The sequence below is a fragment of the Suricata suricatta genome, chromosome 13, assembly GCF_006229205.1.
Source record: "Suricata suricatta isolate VVHF042 chromosome 13, meerkat_22Aug2017_6uvM2_HiC, whole genome shotgun sequence".
Lineage (NCBI taxonomy): Eukaryota > Metazoa > Chordata > Mammalia > Carnivora > Herpestidae > Suricata > Suricata suricatta.
In genome coordinates, this window is record NC_043712.1 from 33844833 (window position 1) to 33864168 (window position 19336).

General features: G+C 41.5%; 1 protein-coding gene across 1 annotated transcript in view; it reads right to left on the reverse strand.

Moving 5' to 3' along the window:
- FRMPD1 (FERM and PDZ domain containing 1) overlaps positions 1 to 19336 on the reverse strand; it is an 89635-nt gene that overhangs the window by 18318 nt on the left and 51981 nt on the right. The window contains exons 3-7 of the mRNA XM_029920265.1: positions 16476 to 16633; positions 15489 to 15591; positions 12618 to 12663; positions 3383 to 3490; positions 117 to 212 (exon numbers count right to left, since the gene is read on the reverse strand). Of these exons, the coding sequence (XP_029776125.1) occupies positions 117 to 212; positions 3383 to 3490; positions 12618 to 12663; positions 15489 to 15591; positions 16476 to 16633 (511 nt within the window). The remainder of the gene's footprint in view (positions 1 to 116; positions 213 to 3382; positions 3491 to 12617; positions 12664 to 15488; positions 15592 to 16475; positions 16634 to 19336) is intronic.

Genomic DNA, 19336 nt, shown 5'->3' on the forward strand with positions numbered 1-19336 from the left:
GTGCCCAGACCATGAGGGTTGTAAGAGCACCAAGACAGCTTCAGGGCAAGATGCCCGGGGGTCCTGGGAGCCAGCAATTTCTCCCCAGGAAAAAGACTCGGGTTTGCTCTTAATACCTTCACAGTTGTGTTTGCCTCAAACTTGAAAGCTTTGGTCTGTCCATTCTCCAAGTACAGCTTGAGCACGTTGGGCATACACAGCAGGGAATTACCCTAGAAAAACAAGAATAGTGTTGAAACTGGCCCTTCCTTTCCCCTGGGTGTGACAAGTCCTCAGCTCCCCTGCCCCTGCCTGGTGAGGAGAGCAGGGTCCTCCCTAGCCTCCTCACCAGGGCGTGGGCTGCTTCTTGGCATTTGGAAATTTCTTCAATGGACCAGGTCCATGTCACACAGAGACAGGCACACTGTGTTCACTCAAAGTGTCAGCAAGGGGGTGGAGAGGAGTGAGCCCTGCCATGAGCATACTGATGGCACTGCATGAGCCTAAATAAGACCTCACAGCCATCAGCTGCCACTTCAGTACCTTCGGTTACTAGCCTTATGGGATACTGTTTCATAAGTCATATGGCAAGCACGCACTCTCCCAGATGCGGGGAGAGCCAGGGGCTGAATGGGGTGAGAAACTCCCTCAGAGCCTTCCCCACCATTTTCCTGCTGCCTTCCCCACCATTTTCCTGCTGCATTCCCAAAGGGCAGAGGGCTGCTCCCCACCTTCACCCATCCCAACCATCGCCCAGGACTTGCAGAATCTCCTAAGGGATTCTGCCACGCTTGGAGGGTTGTTTTGGGGAAGGAGGCACAGGACTCATCTGTGCTTGGTAATCCCAGGCCAGCCAGAATCCCTGGACTGGGTCAAGGCAGGGGAATGAGTCCCTTTGGGCTTTGAGAATCCCCCCAGGGCTAGCTAATGCTCACAAAAAGTGACCTCTTCACGTTTAGCTGTAAATAAAGATGGCCCTTGGAGTTGGTGTCCTTCCAGAATCAGCGAGCAAGCAGTTCTAGAGTCCCTAAGATTTGAGCTAAAATTGTCCCCAGGTCTAATCTCTGCAAAGAGTTTGGATATAAAAAGTCCACCTGGGTAGAGAAGCTTATCATCTTTTTGCAAAACAAAACAAAACAATCCCAAAAACCTGAGAATCTGTTTCAGAGGAGAATTTTGTTATCTTCTAAATATTAGGGTACCTGTATCTTTTAGGTAAGACTCAGACTCATCAGTCTCTCTAACTTTAAAAAAGACACAGTATTTTTACGGAGGAAAAGGGATGGGTTCAGATCCCCATGCTGTCTGCGGATCAGAGAGGGGGGATTTCAAACAGCTTGCTCTGTGGTCACCTCACTTCTCTGCTTTCGGGTGTTTAGGATGGCCTTCATCTTTGGATTCCCAAGGGCAAAATTTCTTCCTTGGGATTTTATAATTTGGAACTTACCAAAAAATGCCTTCATAACAGCATCACATAACTTCCACCATTTACTTTTCTCTAAGGTTTCTTTCCATTTTTATCTATACCTGTAAATTGGTTTGAGAGAGCTGCAATAATAGAGCAGGCACAGTTTCTATTTTCACTTTTTACTCAACACGTATTTCATATACACTTTTTAATGTGGGTTTAATGTTTATTATTTTAATGGACTTACAATCTTCCATTGATTTAAAATATCAGAATTGACTGAACCATTGCTCAACCCTAGACACTTAACATTGTTTTCCATTTTTTTCTATTATCTATTTTATTTATTCACTTTTAATTCATTTTTAATGTTTGTTTATTTTTGAGAGGGAGAGACAGAGCAGGAGAGGGAAAGGGGCAGAGAGAGAGGGGGAGACACAGAATCCCAAATAGGCTCCAGGCTGTGAGCTGTTGGCACAGAGCCCGACGCAGGGCTCGAACCCAGAGATTGGACTGTGAGATCATGACCTGAGCTGATCAGACACTTAACTGACTAAACCACCCAGGTGCTCCTAATTTTTTCCTATTTTAAATATAAGTACTATCAATATCTTTAAATACATGGATTTTCATTTAAATTATTTTATAGACTCAATTAATAGGAGTGTGATCCTTCAGCCACTGTTTATTCCATGATGAATGCTTTGTTTCTTCTCCACACAAAAAAGACAAAACAAATGTATAAAGCTACCAGTTAGTGCGTGACTGTGGCTACTTTCTCTTCATCAGGTCTTCCATTTTTTTCTTTATTTGTGCTCAGTTACTAAGTGTAAAGTGTCACTTCTTAACATCTCCCTTTGCATTTCTTTAACTGTTAGCAAAGTTAAGCATTTTGCAAATGTTAGCTTACTATTTAAAATTTTTCTGGGGTCTTATCCTGCTTTCAGGAGGAAAGGTCAACAACCAATTTTATCATCTTTTAAACATTTGAAAGAATGAGTAGGTAGGTCACAGTGACAGGACTGTCACTGGTTTTACTGTCTTTGCCTTACAGGTCTAATACAGAGACTTGGTGCTCTGACCTGCAAGTCTCCCCAAAGACACCTCTTTAGAACCCTCTTTCTCTAAACTCCCACCCTTACCAAAGCTCTGAGCCAGTTTTTGCAGCCAGTTCAGGTCAAAACCTGCCCACACTTGGTCTTCTCACCATACCAGAAAGGAAGGGATGGGAGCCATTTTAATACAGGATCCAGGTGATCGAGTTCACATCTGCACAACCTTTATTCTCTACATGTCCTGTGAACTGGCTCTAGCCCCTACTTCTTGTCACTGTGGATTACTCTTAAAACACATACGCTGAATCTAAATTTGATTTGCTAGAGAGGTTCGATCCATTTCCACAAACATGGACACACAGAGACACAAAGATGGCTGAGTGACAGGATCTCAGGTCTCTTCTAATGCATGAGGCCTCCCACTGGTCCCTGCATGAACAAATCCACCTTACACTCTCGGGTCTAATGAAGGGGTGGTCTGTGAAGTCGCAGGTGAGGTAGAAAATAAGGGTTCTGCAGAGGTGAACCAAAAAGTTTAGATTCACATAATAGAAGTTCAACACATAATGGGCTCTTGGGGGGAAAGAAGCCAATCCCCACCACTACCATCACTACTATCAATATATCACCTTTAGAGGGAACACTAAGTTTGAAGATTCAAAATAAGAAATTAGGGCTTGCAATCTGTTGACATTTCACAGGCAAGAGAATGAAGTCACAGAACAAAAGGAAGCCACACCCAGTGCTTCTCTCCCCGGCTCTCTCAGTCCATGGTCTGCAGGCATCTAACTGAGGGTGCTCAGAACCTCTAGCAAACCCACTGCACTCCCTCAATATCCTCTCTGGGCTGCAAGATTCCAGAGTTTCAAGGAGGGAGGTACCAGGAGGTGGCTCGCCAGCTTCGTGCAGAGGAATTTCAGCCCCATAACCAGTGACGCACCTGGCTGTGTCCACTGACAAGCACTTCCTCAGCAAAGTGCACCTTTACAGGGTTGGTCTTTAGCCTAGCTCTCTTCTCCTCAGTCAGGAAGGATGACTTGGGGACTCCCTGCAAAACATTAACATGACACATTTTAGAACAGGACTTTTGAAAAAGCCATCACACATCTTCTCATTTCTTAAAAACAAAAGCAAAAACCCTGACAGCTGTTGAGGACTCATTGAAAACCCACAGAGAAGGACAGCATCTCACCAAAGAACTCTTTTCATAAAATCTATGGATCCCAACCCAATGTTCGTATGTGTCTGAGAACAGTTGAAGATTCAATATGGTGGCAAAGTGGCTGTGTTTGGAAAAGACAAGAAATGGCCTGTGAACAAAAAGACCCAAGTTCTGCTGCTCAACAGTCGTGAGACCTCACTCAAACACAAATTCTTATGGAAGAACACCACTTCTGTGTGTGAGTGTAAAATTAAACAAAATAACTCTGTGTGACTTTGGCCAAGGTATCGCTCCTCTTTGGTCTTTAGTCTTCCTGCGTACGATGTGAGAGTTGGATCCAAAAACCTCCAGGGTTCCCTGAAGCTCTGACCCTTGTGATTTATCCTTGGCCTCTCTTTGCTCTTCTCATCTTTTGGGTGGTGCCTCTTTCCCCAGAGGTAGAAAGAGTCATCACAGGTTGGTATGAGTATGTAATGAAGCCCCTGGCCTAGACTGTATCAGGTTAAATTGTGACACAATGAACAGCAACTTGCATGACCTGCACCAACAGGATGTGATGTTCCAGGATGGACTCCTGCTGTGTTATTCCCAGCCTGGCATGCTCTGTTTCCTTGGTCTGGATAGTCCTTTAGGCCAGGCTCTAGAATGTTTACATGTGTTAAGAGTTTCAAGATGGAGCTCTGGACCACATATTGTGTAGCTGAGGGAAAAGAGATATAACAGCAACCAGAGAAAACTACTGGAAACAATGCTCAGTGCCTCAGATATCAATAGACCAATGCTATTTAAGTACATGAAGCAAAGAAGTGACCCTGAAATTTGATCTCACAGGTAACTAGAGCCTTGACATAATAGGGTTCATGACTATGATTCAATATCTCAAATATATAGTTTGCTTTTTTAAAAATTTAGGAAAAGGAGAAGAGGAAATAGCAGTGTTCCCAGCGAAGAGGTACACCTGTGGTAATCTCACAACTCCAGAAATTACTTAACCTTGATTTGCTTTTTTTTCCAAGCAGAATGATTTTCCAATCAGAAGAGACAGAAGAAGTACGGGGGGAAAAGTTACAACCCAAAATTGGTGATAAAACTATCAGACTTCTTTGAATGAGTTCAAGACACCTGTACCAGTGAATCTAGGGGCTGGGAGACTTGGCATCATCCACAAAAGAGGAAATGGAAGAAATATTAGGAGCCTAAAGATAGCTAATTATCAGATTTCCCAGAAAATGAACATGGAAGATTAAGGAAAACACATATTGGCAAGCTTGTTATTATTTCTTGGCAAAATCCAAGATAAGAGGTGGTCAGAGAGCTTTTTAGTCATCAGTCACTAATAGCTAATATAGCGCCACCAAGAATAAGTCAGAGCCAACCAAGTTCATTTTTCTTTTGAAGATGGGATTCCAGATTGATAAGGCAGGGTAATGTGGATATAGTAGCATTCCTTCATTCTTGCAAAGTGTTTGATAAGGTCTCCTATCATCCCCCTGCAGAGAAGGCCAGATGCAGAGCCATTAGGAGGATTCAAAACTAGTTGACATGTTCTCAAAATTGTCCTGATTTTTAACTAAGCAACTCAGGCTCCCTTGGGCTCAGTCTCCATCAATGATGGTTAGCAATTCCTTGGATGGAGTCAGAGAAAGTGTATTTATCAAATCTGTGAATGAAACAGACCTACAAGGTGTCATCAGATCCCAGGCAGCAGAAGTTTGGGAGAAAAGGTAAAGAAATTGGAAATCTAAAAGAGGTAGATGGGAAACTTGAGGAGAAGAGGCAGCTATGGGCCAGAGGCCAAAAAAAATCACTAAGAACAAACATAAGAACAAATGTAAGAGGGCAGTGCTGTCAAGAGCTGAAGAGAACAGAGTAAAGTGAGGGGTTAAAGTGACAGGTACAACCATCACTAACCTAAGAAATCAGGGGCAGAACTGGGAGAGAGAAGCAGAGAGAAAAAGAATTCACGGAGGAGTGGGGGGTGGGGACAACCGCTATTATCTCTCACCTTGGAGACAGCAATCCTGCAAGAGTAAGGCCCAGAGCTGGATCAGAAAAGAAAATCAACTGGCTGAGTAACAGAGGAAATCTGGGAGGCGTGAAAAGAGGTGGATCCCTGACAGGAAGTGAGAATGGGTACAGCTAATGACTGTACAAATATGCCTTTCAGTTCTAATTTCTTGACTGTAAAATCTCAGCATGCCAGAACACTGGGCCAAAGCAGCATTGACAGGGACTGATGTTGAAATGTGGCACTGAGGACCAAAAAAATCAATTGCACAGCATGGGATGGGTCTTGGAAGCTATTAATTTGAAAATGAGACTCAGTTTTTGGTCAACCAGAAGGTTCACCCAAGCCAAGAATGTGACTGGGCCTACTAAAATCTTAACCCAAGCTTGGGCTTCACAAGTGCATGTTGGAAGTAAACTCTCCGTTCCCTGGGTACTCTCACGAGGGAACCCTAGGTGGAGCTGTATTCCTTCCTGGGTGCCACCATTTGGGAAGGCCACTCTGAAAATTGGAATCTGTGCAGAAAGCTATCAGAGAAGTGAGAATTCAGAGAAGCATCTTACGATGAAGAGTTGATGGAACAGTGTCTAGCCTGGATAACAGAAGGCCACAATTCCAAACCTTTGCAGATTTATTTCTTACAAGGTAGACTTGTCCTGACTAGCACTAGTTGTGGGTAGTCACAGGGAAGAAAGGCCTCTCTCATATTTGGAGCCGCTGAACCATGAAACTAGCTCCTTTGAGAAAGAATATACACTGTCATAGAAAGGGAGAAAGAGAATCCCAACCAGGGTTCACACCGTCAGGGCTGAGCCTGACTCAGGGTTCAAACTCAAAAACTGTAAGGTCATGACCAGAACAGAAACCAAGAGTCAGACACTCAACTGACTGAATCACCCAGGCACCCCTCCCCCAATCATTCTATGTCTTAGAGAAGCAATAATTAGTATTCCAACTTTGGATTTATTTTTCTAAAGATTTTTTTTTAAGTCATCTCTACACTCAATGTGGGCTCAAACTCACAGTCCAAGATCAAGAGTTGCATGTTCTACTGACTAAGCCAGCCAGGCATGTCCCAACTTTGGCTTTTATAATTCCTAATTAATTTCTAGCCATTTGAGAACCCTAAGAATTCGCTATGGCAAAGATGAGCATCATTGCTGAAGCAAGACATATATAATCATGTGTCTTATGACCATATAATTCCTGGTGAGAAGCCCGAGTGGGCTAGAGGATACTCAGTGCACTTCTCGGGCTTGGGCTGACGTCAGCGTTCCCTGCAGGACGTCTGGAGCACACTGCTGCATCCTCCTCTTGGGAACCTCGTGGGAATCTCCGGAGTGGTACTGGAACCCATTAATTTTCCTCTCCCTATACTCCATTTTTAAGAGGATGCAAATATAATCTATTTCCTTCTTTTTCTTTTTTAATTTTTTAAATGTTTTATTTATTTTGGGAGGGGTGGGAAGGGGCAGAGGGAGAGGGAGACACGGAATCTGAAGGCTCTGAGCTGTCAGCACAGAGTCCAATGTGGGGCTCAAACTCAAAACATGAGCCAAAGATGCTTAACGAACTGAGTCACCCAGGCGCCCCTTTATTTCCCTCTTATTTACTTAACAAGTGTTATCTTTTGCTTTCATTTCTTGAAAACAGCAGGAAAAAATCTAATTAAGATGTTCTCCATTGAGATGCTAATCAGCTAAATAAAAAGAATTTCTTCACATCTGTACAACCATTTATACTGATTAGCTTTCAGTATATTTTTTAAAAATACGTTGGTTTCACATTATTTTATAGACAAATCCTGTTTAGAAGAATCTCCACTTATTTGTTCACAAAAGCACTTGGTCTGTCATATTTATGGCAAACATCTTAATCCTATTTAGGTGGCTTTTCCTCTATTCTATTTCTAAGAAATAAAAATAAAAGAAAATATTTATCAAAAATGAGAAAAGACCACAATTTCTTTTCTTTTTAGTTTTGAGGGCCATAGAAATTAAATTTTTTTCACATAATCAAAGAGCTGTTCCATTCTGCTTCCTCCCACTCCCCATATACTTAGACATTCTTTCTACAATCTATGACCAGATAGGCACCCAACCATATTGTCTACATTTCTGTGGTTTTAATATTTAATTTTTATTACATCAAATAGTGTGACATGAGACTTTATTTTTTTCAAATACTTTAAGAAATGTCCTATATAACTTTCTTTTCTCCCACTGATTTGGGATGCCATATTTATCACAAACTAAATTCTTACATCAATACCTATTCTAGTACTGTTTGATTACACTGATATATCTAACATTTTATCAATATATACTGGTTTAATTATTTTAGCTTTATTAGTTTTAAAATCTGGTACATCAAGGCCCTCCTCATTACTTTAAAGAAATATATTTATTTAGATTCAAGTTAGTTAACATAGAGTGTAGTATTAGTTTCAAGAGTAGAACCCAGTGATTCATCACTTACATATAACACCCTGTGCTCATCCCAACAAGTGCCCTCCTTAATACCTATCATCCATTTAGCCCATCCCCCCCACCTATTCCCCTCAACAACCCTCAGTTTGTTCTCTGTAATTTAAGAGTCTTTTATGGTTTGCCTCCCTGTTTTCATCTTTTCTTTCCTTCCCTTTACCTATGTTCATCTTAAAATCCGCATATGAGGGAAATCATATTTGTCTTTCTCTGACTTATTTTGCTTAGCATAAATACAGTCTAGTTCTATCCAGGTTGTTGCAAATGGAAAGATTTTATTCTTTTTGATGGCTGAGTAGTATTCCATTGTGAGTATGTATGAGTGTGTGTGTGTGTGTGTGTGTGTGTGTGTGTATACACATACACATATCACATCCTCTTTTTAAGATTATTTATTTTTTTAATGTTTATTCATTTGTGTATGTGTATATATACACACACACATACATACACATGTATGTGTATATATATGTATATACACATACCACATCCTTTTAATTTTATTTTTTAATGTGTATTCATTTGTGTGTTTATGTATATATACACATACATGTATATGTATGCGTGTGTGTATATGTATATATACACATACACATACCACATCCCCTTTTTTTAATGTTTATTCATTTTTGAGAGAGAAAGAGACAGACAGACAGAATGTGAGCAGGGGAGGGTCAGAGAAGGAAAGGGATACAGAATCTGAAACAGGCTCCAGGCTCCAAATTGTCAGCACAGAGCCCAATGCGGGGCTTGAACTCACGAACCGTGAGCTCATGACCTGAGCCGAAGACAGACGCTCAACTGACTGAGCCATCCAGGCACCATTTAAATTATTTATCTTGAGAGAAAGAGAGAGGGAGAGGGAGAAGGAGAGGGAGGATCTGAAGCCCTGACACAGGGCTCAAACTCATGAACTGTGAGATCGTGACCTGAGCTGAAATCAACAGTTAGATGCTTAACCAACTGAGTCACCCAGGTGCCCCTATACCACATCTTCTTTATCTATTCATTAGTCGATGGATATTTGGGCTCTTTCCATAATTTAGCTATTGTTGATAGGGCTTTTATAAACATTGGTGTGCATGTGCCCTTTCAAATCAGCATTTTAGTATCTGTTGGATAAACAGCTAGTAGTGCAATTGCTGGATCATAGGGTAGTTCTATTTTTAACTTTGAGGAACCTCCACACTGTTCTCTCCAGAGTGACTGCACCAGTTCATGTTCCCACCAACAGTGTAAAAGGGCTCCCCTTTCTCCGCATCCTTGCCAACATCTATTGTTTCTTGGGTTGTTAATTTTAGCCATTCTGACAGGTGTGAGGTGGTATCTCATTGTGGTTTTGGTTTGTATTTCTCTGATGATGAGTGACGTTGAGCATCATTTCATGTGTCTGTTAACCATCTGGATGTCTTCTTTGGAAAAGTGTCTATTCGTGTCTTCTGCCCATTTCTTCACTGGATTGTTTGTTTGTTGGGGTGTTAAGTTTAATTAGTTCTTTATAGATTTTTGGATACTCTTTATCTGATATGTCATTTGCAAATACCATTTGAAAATACCTTTTCCCATTCTGTCAGTCGCCTTTTAGTTTTGCTGTTTTCCTTGCTATGCAGAAGCTTTTTATTTTGATGAGGACCCAATAGTTCATTTTTGCGTTTGTTTCTCTTGCCTCCGGAGACATGTCTAGTAAGAAGCTGTTACTGCCGAGGTCAAAGAGGTTGCTGTATGTTTTCTCCTCTAGGATTTTGATGGTTTCCTGCCTCAACTTTAGGTCTTTTATTCATTTTGAATTTATTTTTGTGAATGGTATAAGAAAGTGGTCAAGTTTCATTCTTCTTCATGTTGCTGTCCAGTTTTCCCAGCACCATTTGTAAAAGAGACTGTCTTTTTTCCATTGGGTACTCTTTCCTGCTTTGTCAAAGATTTGCCATACATTTGTAGTCCATTTCTGGGTTCTTTATTCTGTTCCATTGATCTATGTGTCTGCTTTTGTGCCAGTACCATACTGTCTTGATGATGACAGCTTTGTAATACAGTTTAAAGTCAGAACTGTGATGCCTCCAGCTTTGGTTTTCTTTTTCAATATTACTTTGGCTATTTGGGGTCTTTTCGGGCTCCATACAAGTTTTAGGATTGTTTGTTCTAGCTCTGTGAAGAATGCTGGTGTTATTTTGATAGGAATTGCATTGAATGTATAGATTGCTTTGGATAGTATTGACATTTTTAACAATATTTGTTCTTCCAATCCATGAGCATGGAATGTTTTTCCATTTTTTTGCATGTGTGTCTTCTTCAGTTTCTTTCATAAATTTTCTATAGTTTTTAGCATATAGATCTTTTACCTCTTTGGACAGGTTTATTCCTAGGTATTTTACAGTTTTTAGTGCAATTGTAAATGGGATTGATTCCTTGATTTCTCTTTCTGCTGCTTCATTATTGGTGGCTAGAAATGCACCCGATTCTGCAACTTTGCTGAATTCATGTATCAGTTCTAGTGGTTTTTGGTGGAATCTCTTGGGTTTTCCATATAAAATATCATGTCATTTGCTAAGAGTAAAAGTTTGATTTCTTTGCCAATTTGTATGCCCTTTATTTCTTTGTGTTGTCTGATTGCTGAGGCTAGGACTTCCAGTACTATGTTGAAAAACTGATGAGAGTGGACATCCCTGTCATGTTCCTGATGTTAGGGGGAAGTTCTCAGTTTTTCCCCATTGAGGATGCTATTATCTGTGGGCCTTTCATATATGGCTTTTATGATGTTGAGGTATGTTACTTCTATCCCTACTTTCTTGAGGCTTTTTATCAAGAAAGGATGCTATATTTGTCAAATGCTTTTCCTGCATCTATAAAAAGATTTTCTTGATGTGTCTCACTTTGCTAAACTGTCAAAATCAACTACAAGTCCCATTGGGAGTTTGAATTCACATTAAGAATATACATTAATATAAGAATAACCAATGCATTCATTATAGTCCTCCCATCAAAGAACATGGTATGTATCTCTTTTTATGTTTAAAACATTTTTTTACATTCTTCATAATATTCTACTTTTCTTCACGTTGGGCCCATCTACTTCTTTTCCTTAAAGTTTTCCCTTTTTCTTATTTTTTTTCCCTTAACAAACTAGTTCCTGGGTTTACTTATCAAATTTACAATTTTTATTTTCCAAAGCACCATTTAGATTTTAATTTTTATCATTTTCTTTATTCTGCTTTATGTTTATTTGATTAGTCTTTTCTTCGAACTTCTTACACTGAATTTTCACTTGATCTATTTCCTTACCAAATCATAAAATCACTTAAGGCTACAAAATTTACCCTGAGTATATTTTTAAATGCACATAAATTATTAAAAGCAGACTTCTAGTTTTAAATTTTCTTCTAACTGGGGCTCCTGGGTGGCTCAGATGGTTGAGCATCCAACTTTGGCTCAGGTCATGATCTCACAGTTCATAGGTGTGAGCCCCATGTCAGGCTCTGTGCTGACAGCTCAGAACCTGGAGCCTACTTTGGATTCTCTGTCTCCCACTGTTTCTCTGCCTCTTTCCAGTACATACTTGCTTTCTTTCTCTCTCTCTCAAAAATAAATAAATAAACAAAAATTTTTTTTCTCCTAACTAATGTAGAATGGTAGTTTTGCTTTCCTGTTTGACTTGGGAGATTAGATTTTTATTTCTGAATGGCTAGATCGTTTTAATTAAATTTTTGATACTTATTAATTTCTATTTTATTAAATTCTGGAAAAAGAGATATATAGTTTGTTACTTGGGGTATTTATTGGCTTCCTTTGAGAGCATAGTATGTGGTCAATTAGGTTAGATAATTAGTAGCATTATTGAAATTTATCATGCCCCTATTTTTTTTTTTTGTCTTTATGTGGCCAAGGCTAAGAGGTATATATGAAGTCTCTCAGAATGAGAATTTTCTGTCAACTTTTCCTCCTTGGTAGTTCTTCCTCTTATGACTTGATTATATACTTTTTCCTGTCACAGATAAAGGGCTCGTTGGCCTGTGGTGTGGTCAGGATTACCACTTCCTCCTGGTCCACTGTTTATGCAACCCCTTGCCTTGTGATGAGCCTCAGAGCTGATGAGACACTTTCACATCCAACACCTCACTTGTCCTCATATCAACACATTAGAGAAACAAGACAATTACTGTCATCACCACTGTTTTACAAAAATGCCAACTGAAACTTAACGACTTGCCCAAAGTTGAAATACACAAACTTCTCTTGAAACTCATAGTTTGGTGCACCTGTCATCACCCCATTTTGTGTGATTATGGATCTGTCTCCTTATGTGGACCGCAAGTTCTGGAAACCTGGACCCGTATCTCTTCCCTCTACAACACTGATGCATCAGCTGTCTTCAGGTGATGCTGACTGCCTGCCCACTCACTGCCTGACCACTGCTCCTTCTGCCATTTGCCTTCCCTGTTCATTCTCTGGGGGATACCCCACTGTGGGTTGGGATCTTGGGGCTGAGAAGGGTAAAACTAATGAGACATAGAAAGAGATTTACCGATGTGCAGCGAACAACTGTGACTGAGAGGGAGTCTTCAGCTTCCCTGGGGAAAAAAAAGAATAAAGATAAAACATTTCCTCATTCTGGGTCCTGCCTGTATGTGTATATGTGTGTGCACGCACATGCGCACCAACTCCAAAAGACTGGCAGAATTACAAAGCAGCCTCTTTTGCCTCTGCTCCTTTGGCTCAGCAACATTGAGAAAGATGCTGAGGAAAGCAGTGATCTGCAAATGAACTTAAGCTGTCCCAGAATGCCCCTCTCACCTTGGGGGAATCTTCAGATACCTGTCTCTACCATCTGGTCTATACCTACAGCCACTTAATTACATGATGGGGAACTCCTACAGTTGGTATGACCGTTAGCTAGGTTTATGTCAAAAAAAAAACCTTTAAGAGAAAACATAGCAATAACACAGATAACACAGGTTGTTATTTCAAACAACTTAGGCTACATATTTCACTAAAACTGAATGCATGAATGTGTATTTCACACAAATCAGATTAAAGCCAACCAGTTTGTAGTGTTTGGGCATACGATATCAGTTTTATGAGCCAAATCATGTATCAAGATACTAGATATTTCTGTCTTGTTATTATCTCTTAGACTCCAAAAGTGATAAAAGTCAACCAGACAACAGCCTAACTTCCATTTTGTATAGGAGGCCAGAACTGAAAAATTAATTCATATTTGCCTTTTTCTTTGCCATTGCTACACAGAGAAGCCATCTGCAAAATAATTTCATTTGACTTCTTGCAATATGAACATTTAGGGCAATTGCTGCTGGTGTGTTCCTTCCTCAAATGGGTAAAATCAACCTGCGGTTCCTAAGTGTCTGGGGATTGCCTCGTTTCCATTTTCCATTGGAGTAGGACTTTCCCAAGATAATCTACAATGAACCAAGGTCTAAGCTCTCTCAAAAGGACATTTAGGTCTCACACATATTTGGAGAGATTAGAGAGGTTTCATTGTGCCATGTTTTGCTAGGATTTTTCCATTTATATGTGGCAATGACACTAGGCACTAAGCTAAAAAACAAAGCAGTCCTGGGATTCCCACACTCGGTGTACAGCAGAGAGCACAGATGCGTGGCACACATCAAGTCACATCGCTGCTGAGTGGTCCTCAAGGGCTGGCCCTTCCAGGAAGAGAGGAACACCTGAACTTGCTGCGTCAGCACTGGAGACCCTCCACCTGTGGGCCTCGCTTCCCAGAAGCTTCCCTTATGCATCTGGTGCCTTAGGCAAACTGACCCATTCAGCATCCCCGCCCCCACTCCTAACCCAGGAGTTTCTGCTTATCACTTCTTTGCCTGGATCACCCTCTACCTCCATCCACCTTTCAGGGCCAAATTCTACTCAGCATTAAAGGTACCGATGAATTACTTCTGGACCCCTCTGTTTTCTCAGACAACAACTCCCCCACAGGTCGGAGGAATCTGTAGCTTTTATGACCCCTTTCCTGTGTGCCTCCGGAGGCGCTATCTGCCCTCAACTTACAGGGGTGAGCATGAGTTGCTTCCATGCTACAGCCTGCAGGTGTCTGGGGAATGGAGCCCCTTTGCCCCACAGGGCTCTTTGCCCAGAGAAAGTGCTCAGTAAACAGACTGGGTTCAATGTTACCTAACCACTCAAATTCCAGCCTACTGCTTTAGTTTGTGAATAATTGTGCTTGTTAGTCAGAGTTTGATCCAGCCTGGCAGAAATATTAGTACCACTGAAAACCTAAAAATAATTTGCTGGCATTGATCATCTTTGAGAAAATCACCCAATAATTGGGAAAGTACATTTCATGATTTCCATAACCATATGTCATATTTTAGGAATGAAATCATCAAATCCTTTCCTGGCTGTCCCCTTCCCCCCACTCAATTTATTCTCTGGTCATCCTGAAACAATACTGGGCTGGGTTGAAAGGCTTCTATGTTCTACAACTTTGATGGATTCTCTATAAATCGTAAACTGTGCATGGCTGTCTCTCTCCAGTGAGACTGCGTGCTTCCTGCATTTTCATTTTCTCTTACTCTGACTTTCTGACTATTACCTATTATTCAGTGTGTGCTGTACATGATATGCCTTTGGCAATGAAAACCACCCAAAACTCACTCACAAAAAAGGCATAATCTAACTATCTTAAAGGTGGCTTTCATGGAACTCTATGTCTCATTTCTTATGATTATATTAAAGTCATCAAAACAGCGTTGAAAAATTTGAAAGACAAAGCCTATAGGTACCTATAAAATGTCTGTGAGCCCTCTCCACTTCTGTCACTTACGTTCCTCTGTCAGGGTCAGTAATTGGGGCTAAGTACCTTTGCTCATTCAACTGAGCAGTCACGGTGTGCCTGCTCTGAAGGGAGATCACGGTCCAGGCAGGAAGTGAGGCACTTACGCAAGTCACAATGCCATCAGGTAGAAGGTGGCAGCAGCCAAGTCAGTGAAACTACATATATGACAACCAGGCTGTGCGTGCAAGGGCTTTAAAGAATTTTTATCAAAAGGGTTAAAGAAGAACTGACAGGTTTAGCATCAATTTAGTTCAATCTTTATCATATGTCACAACAACCCTAGAAATCCTTACCGGGTAGCGTCCACGTATTACTCATAACTACATTCCCTGCAGCGCCTCACACAGTGTCTGGCATAGCAAGGGGGTTCACAAATACAGCACCCTGTGCCTCCTCATCGCTTCTCTAGGCAGATGACAGGGAGCACACAATAACCAAATTCTGAAATGTGGCAGCTACTGCCACTTCAAGGAGACTGGTCCCTACTAAAACCATGCAGAGATCAGTTATGTCATTCTTGTCACCCGGCTTTGCTCTGTGATAATCTGTGTGACTCTGGGGATAATGGAGGCAATTTAGTACCTCAGGATATCGGCTGCTCGCTCATAGGAAAGACTGTCGGCTGGCTCGTTGTTCATTTGGAGGATCTGATCGCCGGGGAAAAGCTTGCCGTGAGCAGAACCTCCTGTTGGACAGAGAAGAAATTGGTGTTCATGCCAGGAGGGCCCAGATCCCAGGTGTCACGGCAGCACAACTGAATGGCAGGCTGATCCAGTCCATAGGGCACCAACTCATTCCCTGTGCCTCCCAACCAACCCCTCAGCCAGCTTTGGGCTTGCATGAATCTGTTTTCCTATTTACAAAATGTGGATAATATACCTACCACCCACCACCTTCAAGGGATATTAGGAGACTGTCCTGGGAAAGAAAACTAGCTGAAACCCCCTAAATCAACAGGGTTGGCAAGTGAATCTATTACCTTCATCTCTAAAGAACTCTGTGTGTGTGTGTGTGTGTGTGTGTGTGTGTGTGTGTGTGTGTAAACCAAAATTATAAATTTTAACTAGTTCCAGATCTCGCATCAATACATAACTGATGTATGAAAACAAACACCAGACATTTCCAGCCTTCTCTTCTTCACCCTGATACAGCCTATATTTTACAAAGCTTGAAGTGAAAACAAATCAATAATTTCTATTACTCTCTGGCCAGAAACTCTCCCCAGCTTGGAGCATGCAGGGTTTCAGAGAGAAGGGCCAGCTGATCCAAATACTGTCACTGCCCTGAGACTGGCCAGGAAGCCATGGTGGGCAAAAAACCCGGCTGGGAGCCAGCAGGAGCCTGGGGTTCTGATCAGCAAGTGCACTTGCGGCTTCCTCCCTGCCCCCACCAAAGGAAGGTGCAAGGCTCTAGACAGAATGAGGTCAGAATTAGATGTGCCCTTTCTAACTTCCTGGAGTAGCATTTTCAAAATTACATTCTAGGACAGAGAGATGGGATGAGATCCAGGACTACTTCTTCCCACCCCGAGAAGCAAAACTCCTTTCTTGTTTCCCAGTCAGCCCTTACCTGCTGTGACAGCCACGACTGTGAGGGGAAGGCTCTCGGAAATGTGGAATCCATAGTCCTGGAGGAGGGCATCTTTGTCTATTTTTACTGTGTGTTTCATAGGGGTGAGGGTCTGGATTGGGATCCCGGGGGGCCCATCTGCTGTAGCAACTTTAGCCCTGGAAGAGAAAGAGTTGTATTTAAAAGGGGGGGAGGGGAGATTCTAGGTGGTGGTCACAAACTGGGATAGCCCTAGGCATCCTGGAGGAGAAGGATGCAGAACTGAGCACACCCCAACTCTCCCCTTGACAGAGATCACGCACAAATACCAGGAGATAAAAACACCCCGTGAACACAGCAGCAGCCTCTAAAAGAGAAGTCAGGATGTGATATGGGCATTTAGAGAAGGGAGAGCAGCTTTAACTTTGTGGAGGAGGGGATCGGGAAAGCATTTGCTACCTACAAGAGGGAGCCTTGAAGCTGTGCCTTGAGCGGTGTTGAGGGTGTATGTACGTAGCCCAGAGCCCAGGACATGGAAGATGATCATGGCTGCTGCTGAGCGGGTGGATGCTTGGATGCATGCACAGACGTTCCAGGAAGGAGGCAGTGACTGCTTCACAGCAGAGGTGCCAAGGAGGAAAAACAGCAACCCTGAACTTGAACGAGGAGTTGTTCAGTCTGGATGTAGAATGCTGACTGACAGATGGATTGTTTCTTTGGTGATTTTTTTTTCTTTTTAGCTTTAAGGTGAATTTCACTTCCCTTTCAACTTTGTAAACTGTGAGGATTCCAATAGGAAATGCCAGCTAGTCTTCGGACTCCCTCTGCAGTAATCTTTAAAAACATGTATGTTCTGTATACATCTAAAAGCAGGTAAGTTGAAAGCTGTATTTTGCCTCTCTCTCAAAACCACAAACCCAGTCAGGAGCTATTTCTCCTAGGTCTGTGGCAAATGATTTTTTATCCTCTGAGAGTCAGTGGTCCTCTCTGAGGAAGGTCAAATGGTGATGGGATGAGGTGCTTATTATTATTAATAAACAACAGAAATGTGGAGGAGTGACAGTTCCCCAGGGGGCTCTGCCCTATCATTTATTCTCACCTATTTACCAAACACTGTCAGGAAGTCTGTCTAATGCAACAGGACCTTGCTTATCTGAAAATCACCTGTCATGTATAATGATCTCAAACTTCAACAAAGGTCAGGAAATATTTTTAAAAATGGCTTCATGGAGCCAAAATACACGTGACACCCCTAATACAAAGCCTCATCCACATTATCCATCAAGGAGCTCCCCAGACCCCAGCTTAGAGCCGATTTAGGCTGTCTGGACAGATGATGACCTGATCCCCCACAGCTTAGAAGCAAAGAGAGGATTTCTTTTAGGCAAGCACGTGGGTAACACCGAGAAGTGCCAGCAGACAAACCTAATGACGAGGAAGAAGCAGAACACTGGAAATGTATAGTGAATAAAGCCCATAGCTATTCCTGATTTTTTTTGGAAAAAAAAAAACTTTAAAGCTATGAAAGGGCCTTTCCAAATAATAGTGTACTGAGAGCCAAAAGTCAACATTTAGGTGCTTTTAAAAAAGCAACAGGAAGGATAGCCTAGACACTACTCCTATTTAATATCACGGGAGAAAGGTGTGTAATCACTATCAGAGAAGGAAAAGCAGGTAGAAGCATAATAAGCACAGGAAATGGAAAGAACCGCTTGTTTTTAAACAGATGATGATATTATATCTACAAAATGATCAACAAAGAAAATTGCTGGTACTAAAAAAGTAAGGTGAGTGGAGTTGCAGGATAAAAAACACAGCCTCCAAAGGCACTTGATAACTCATTAAAACAGATTCGTTGGATGTATATTACATGCTAGGCATTCTTTTTTTTGAAGATTTTATTTTTAAGTAATTTCTATGACCCAACATGGGGCTTGAACCCACAACCCCAAGATCAAGAGTTGTACACGCTACCAACCGAGCCAGTCAGGTACCCCTAGGTGCTAAGCATTCTTGATGAGCTGACATGTTAAAAGAATACACAAGGATTGGGCTAAAGTTATGCTGGATTCCTGGTTGGAAAGGCTAAATATTAAAAAATAAAAATACTGGGGCGCCTGGGTGGCTCTAACAATTAAGCGCCTAACTTTGGTTTAGGTCCTGATCTCGCAGTTTGTGGGTTTGAGTCCAGCATCGGGCTCTGTACTGACAGCTCAGAGCCTGGAGCCTGCTTTGGATTCTCTGACTCCCTCTCTCTCTGCCCCATCCCAACTGATGCTCTGTCTCTCTCTCTCTCTCTCAAAAATAAACATTAAGAAAAAATTTAATAAGGTAAATAAAAATACTAATTTCTAAAAAATATATAGATTTAATACATCAGTCAAAAATTCTTCCAGAATTAAAAAAAAAAAACCTAGATAAATTGGTGATGGTAATAGTAGCACTAACAGCAATGATGATAATCATTAATAACATTTATTAAGCACTAACCATGGACTGGGGAGTGATCCAACATTTCCATAGCTCACTTACCTAACTTTCCCAACAAACTTGTGAGGTGGGTGTAATATCATCCCTATTTTACAGATAGGGAGACTGAATCTTCCTATGAGAGACTTTTCTTAAAATCACACAGCTGGCAAGAGGGTTCCAAATCAGGGCCCTTTTCTACAAAGGCTCTGAAGCATAGCTCCCAGTATAGTGCTGGCCAAGTGGGTTGTAATGCAAGCCACATATGTAAAATGTCAGGTTTCTAATAGCCTTATGAGAAATGGGGGGGGGGGAACTGGTAAAATGAAGTTTTATAACATTTTTTATTTCACCTGATATATCTAAAATACTATTGCTTCAACATGTAACCAATAAAAATAATTGATGAGATA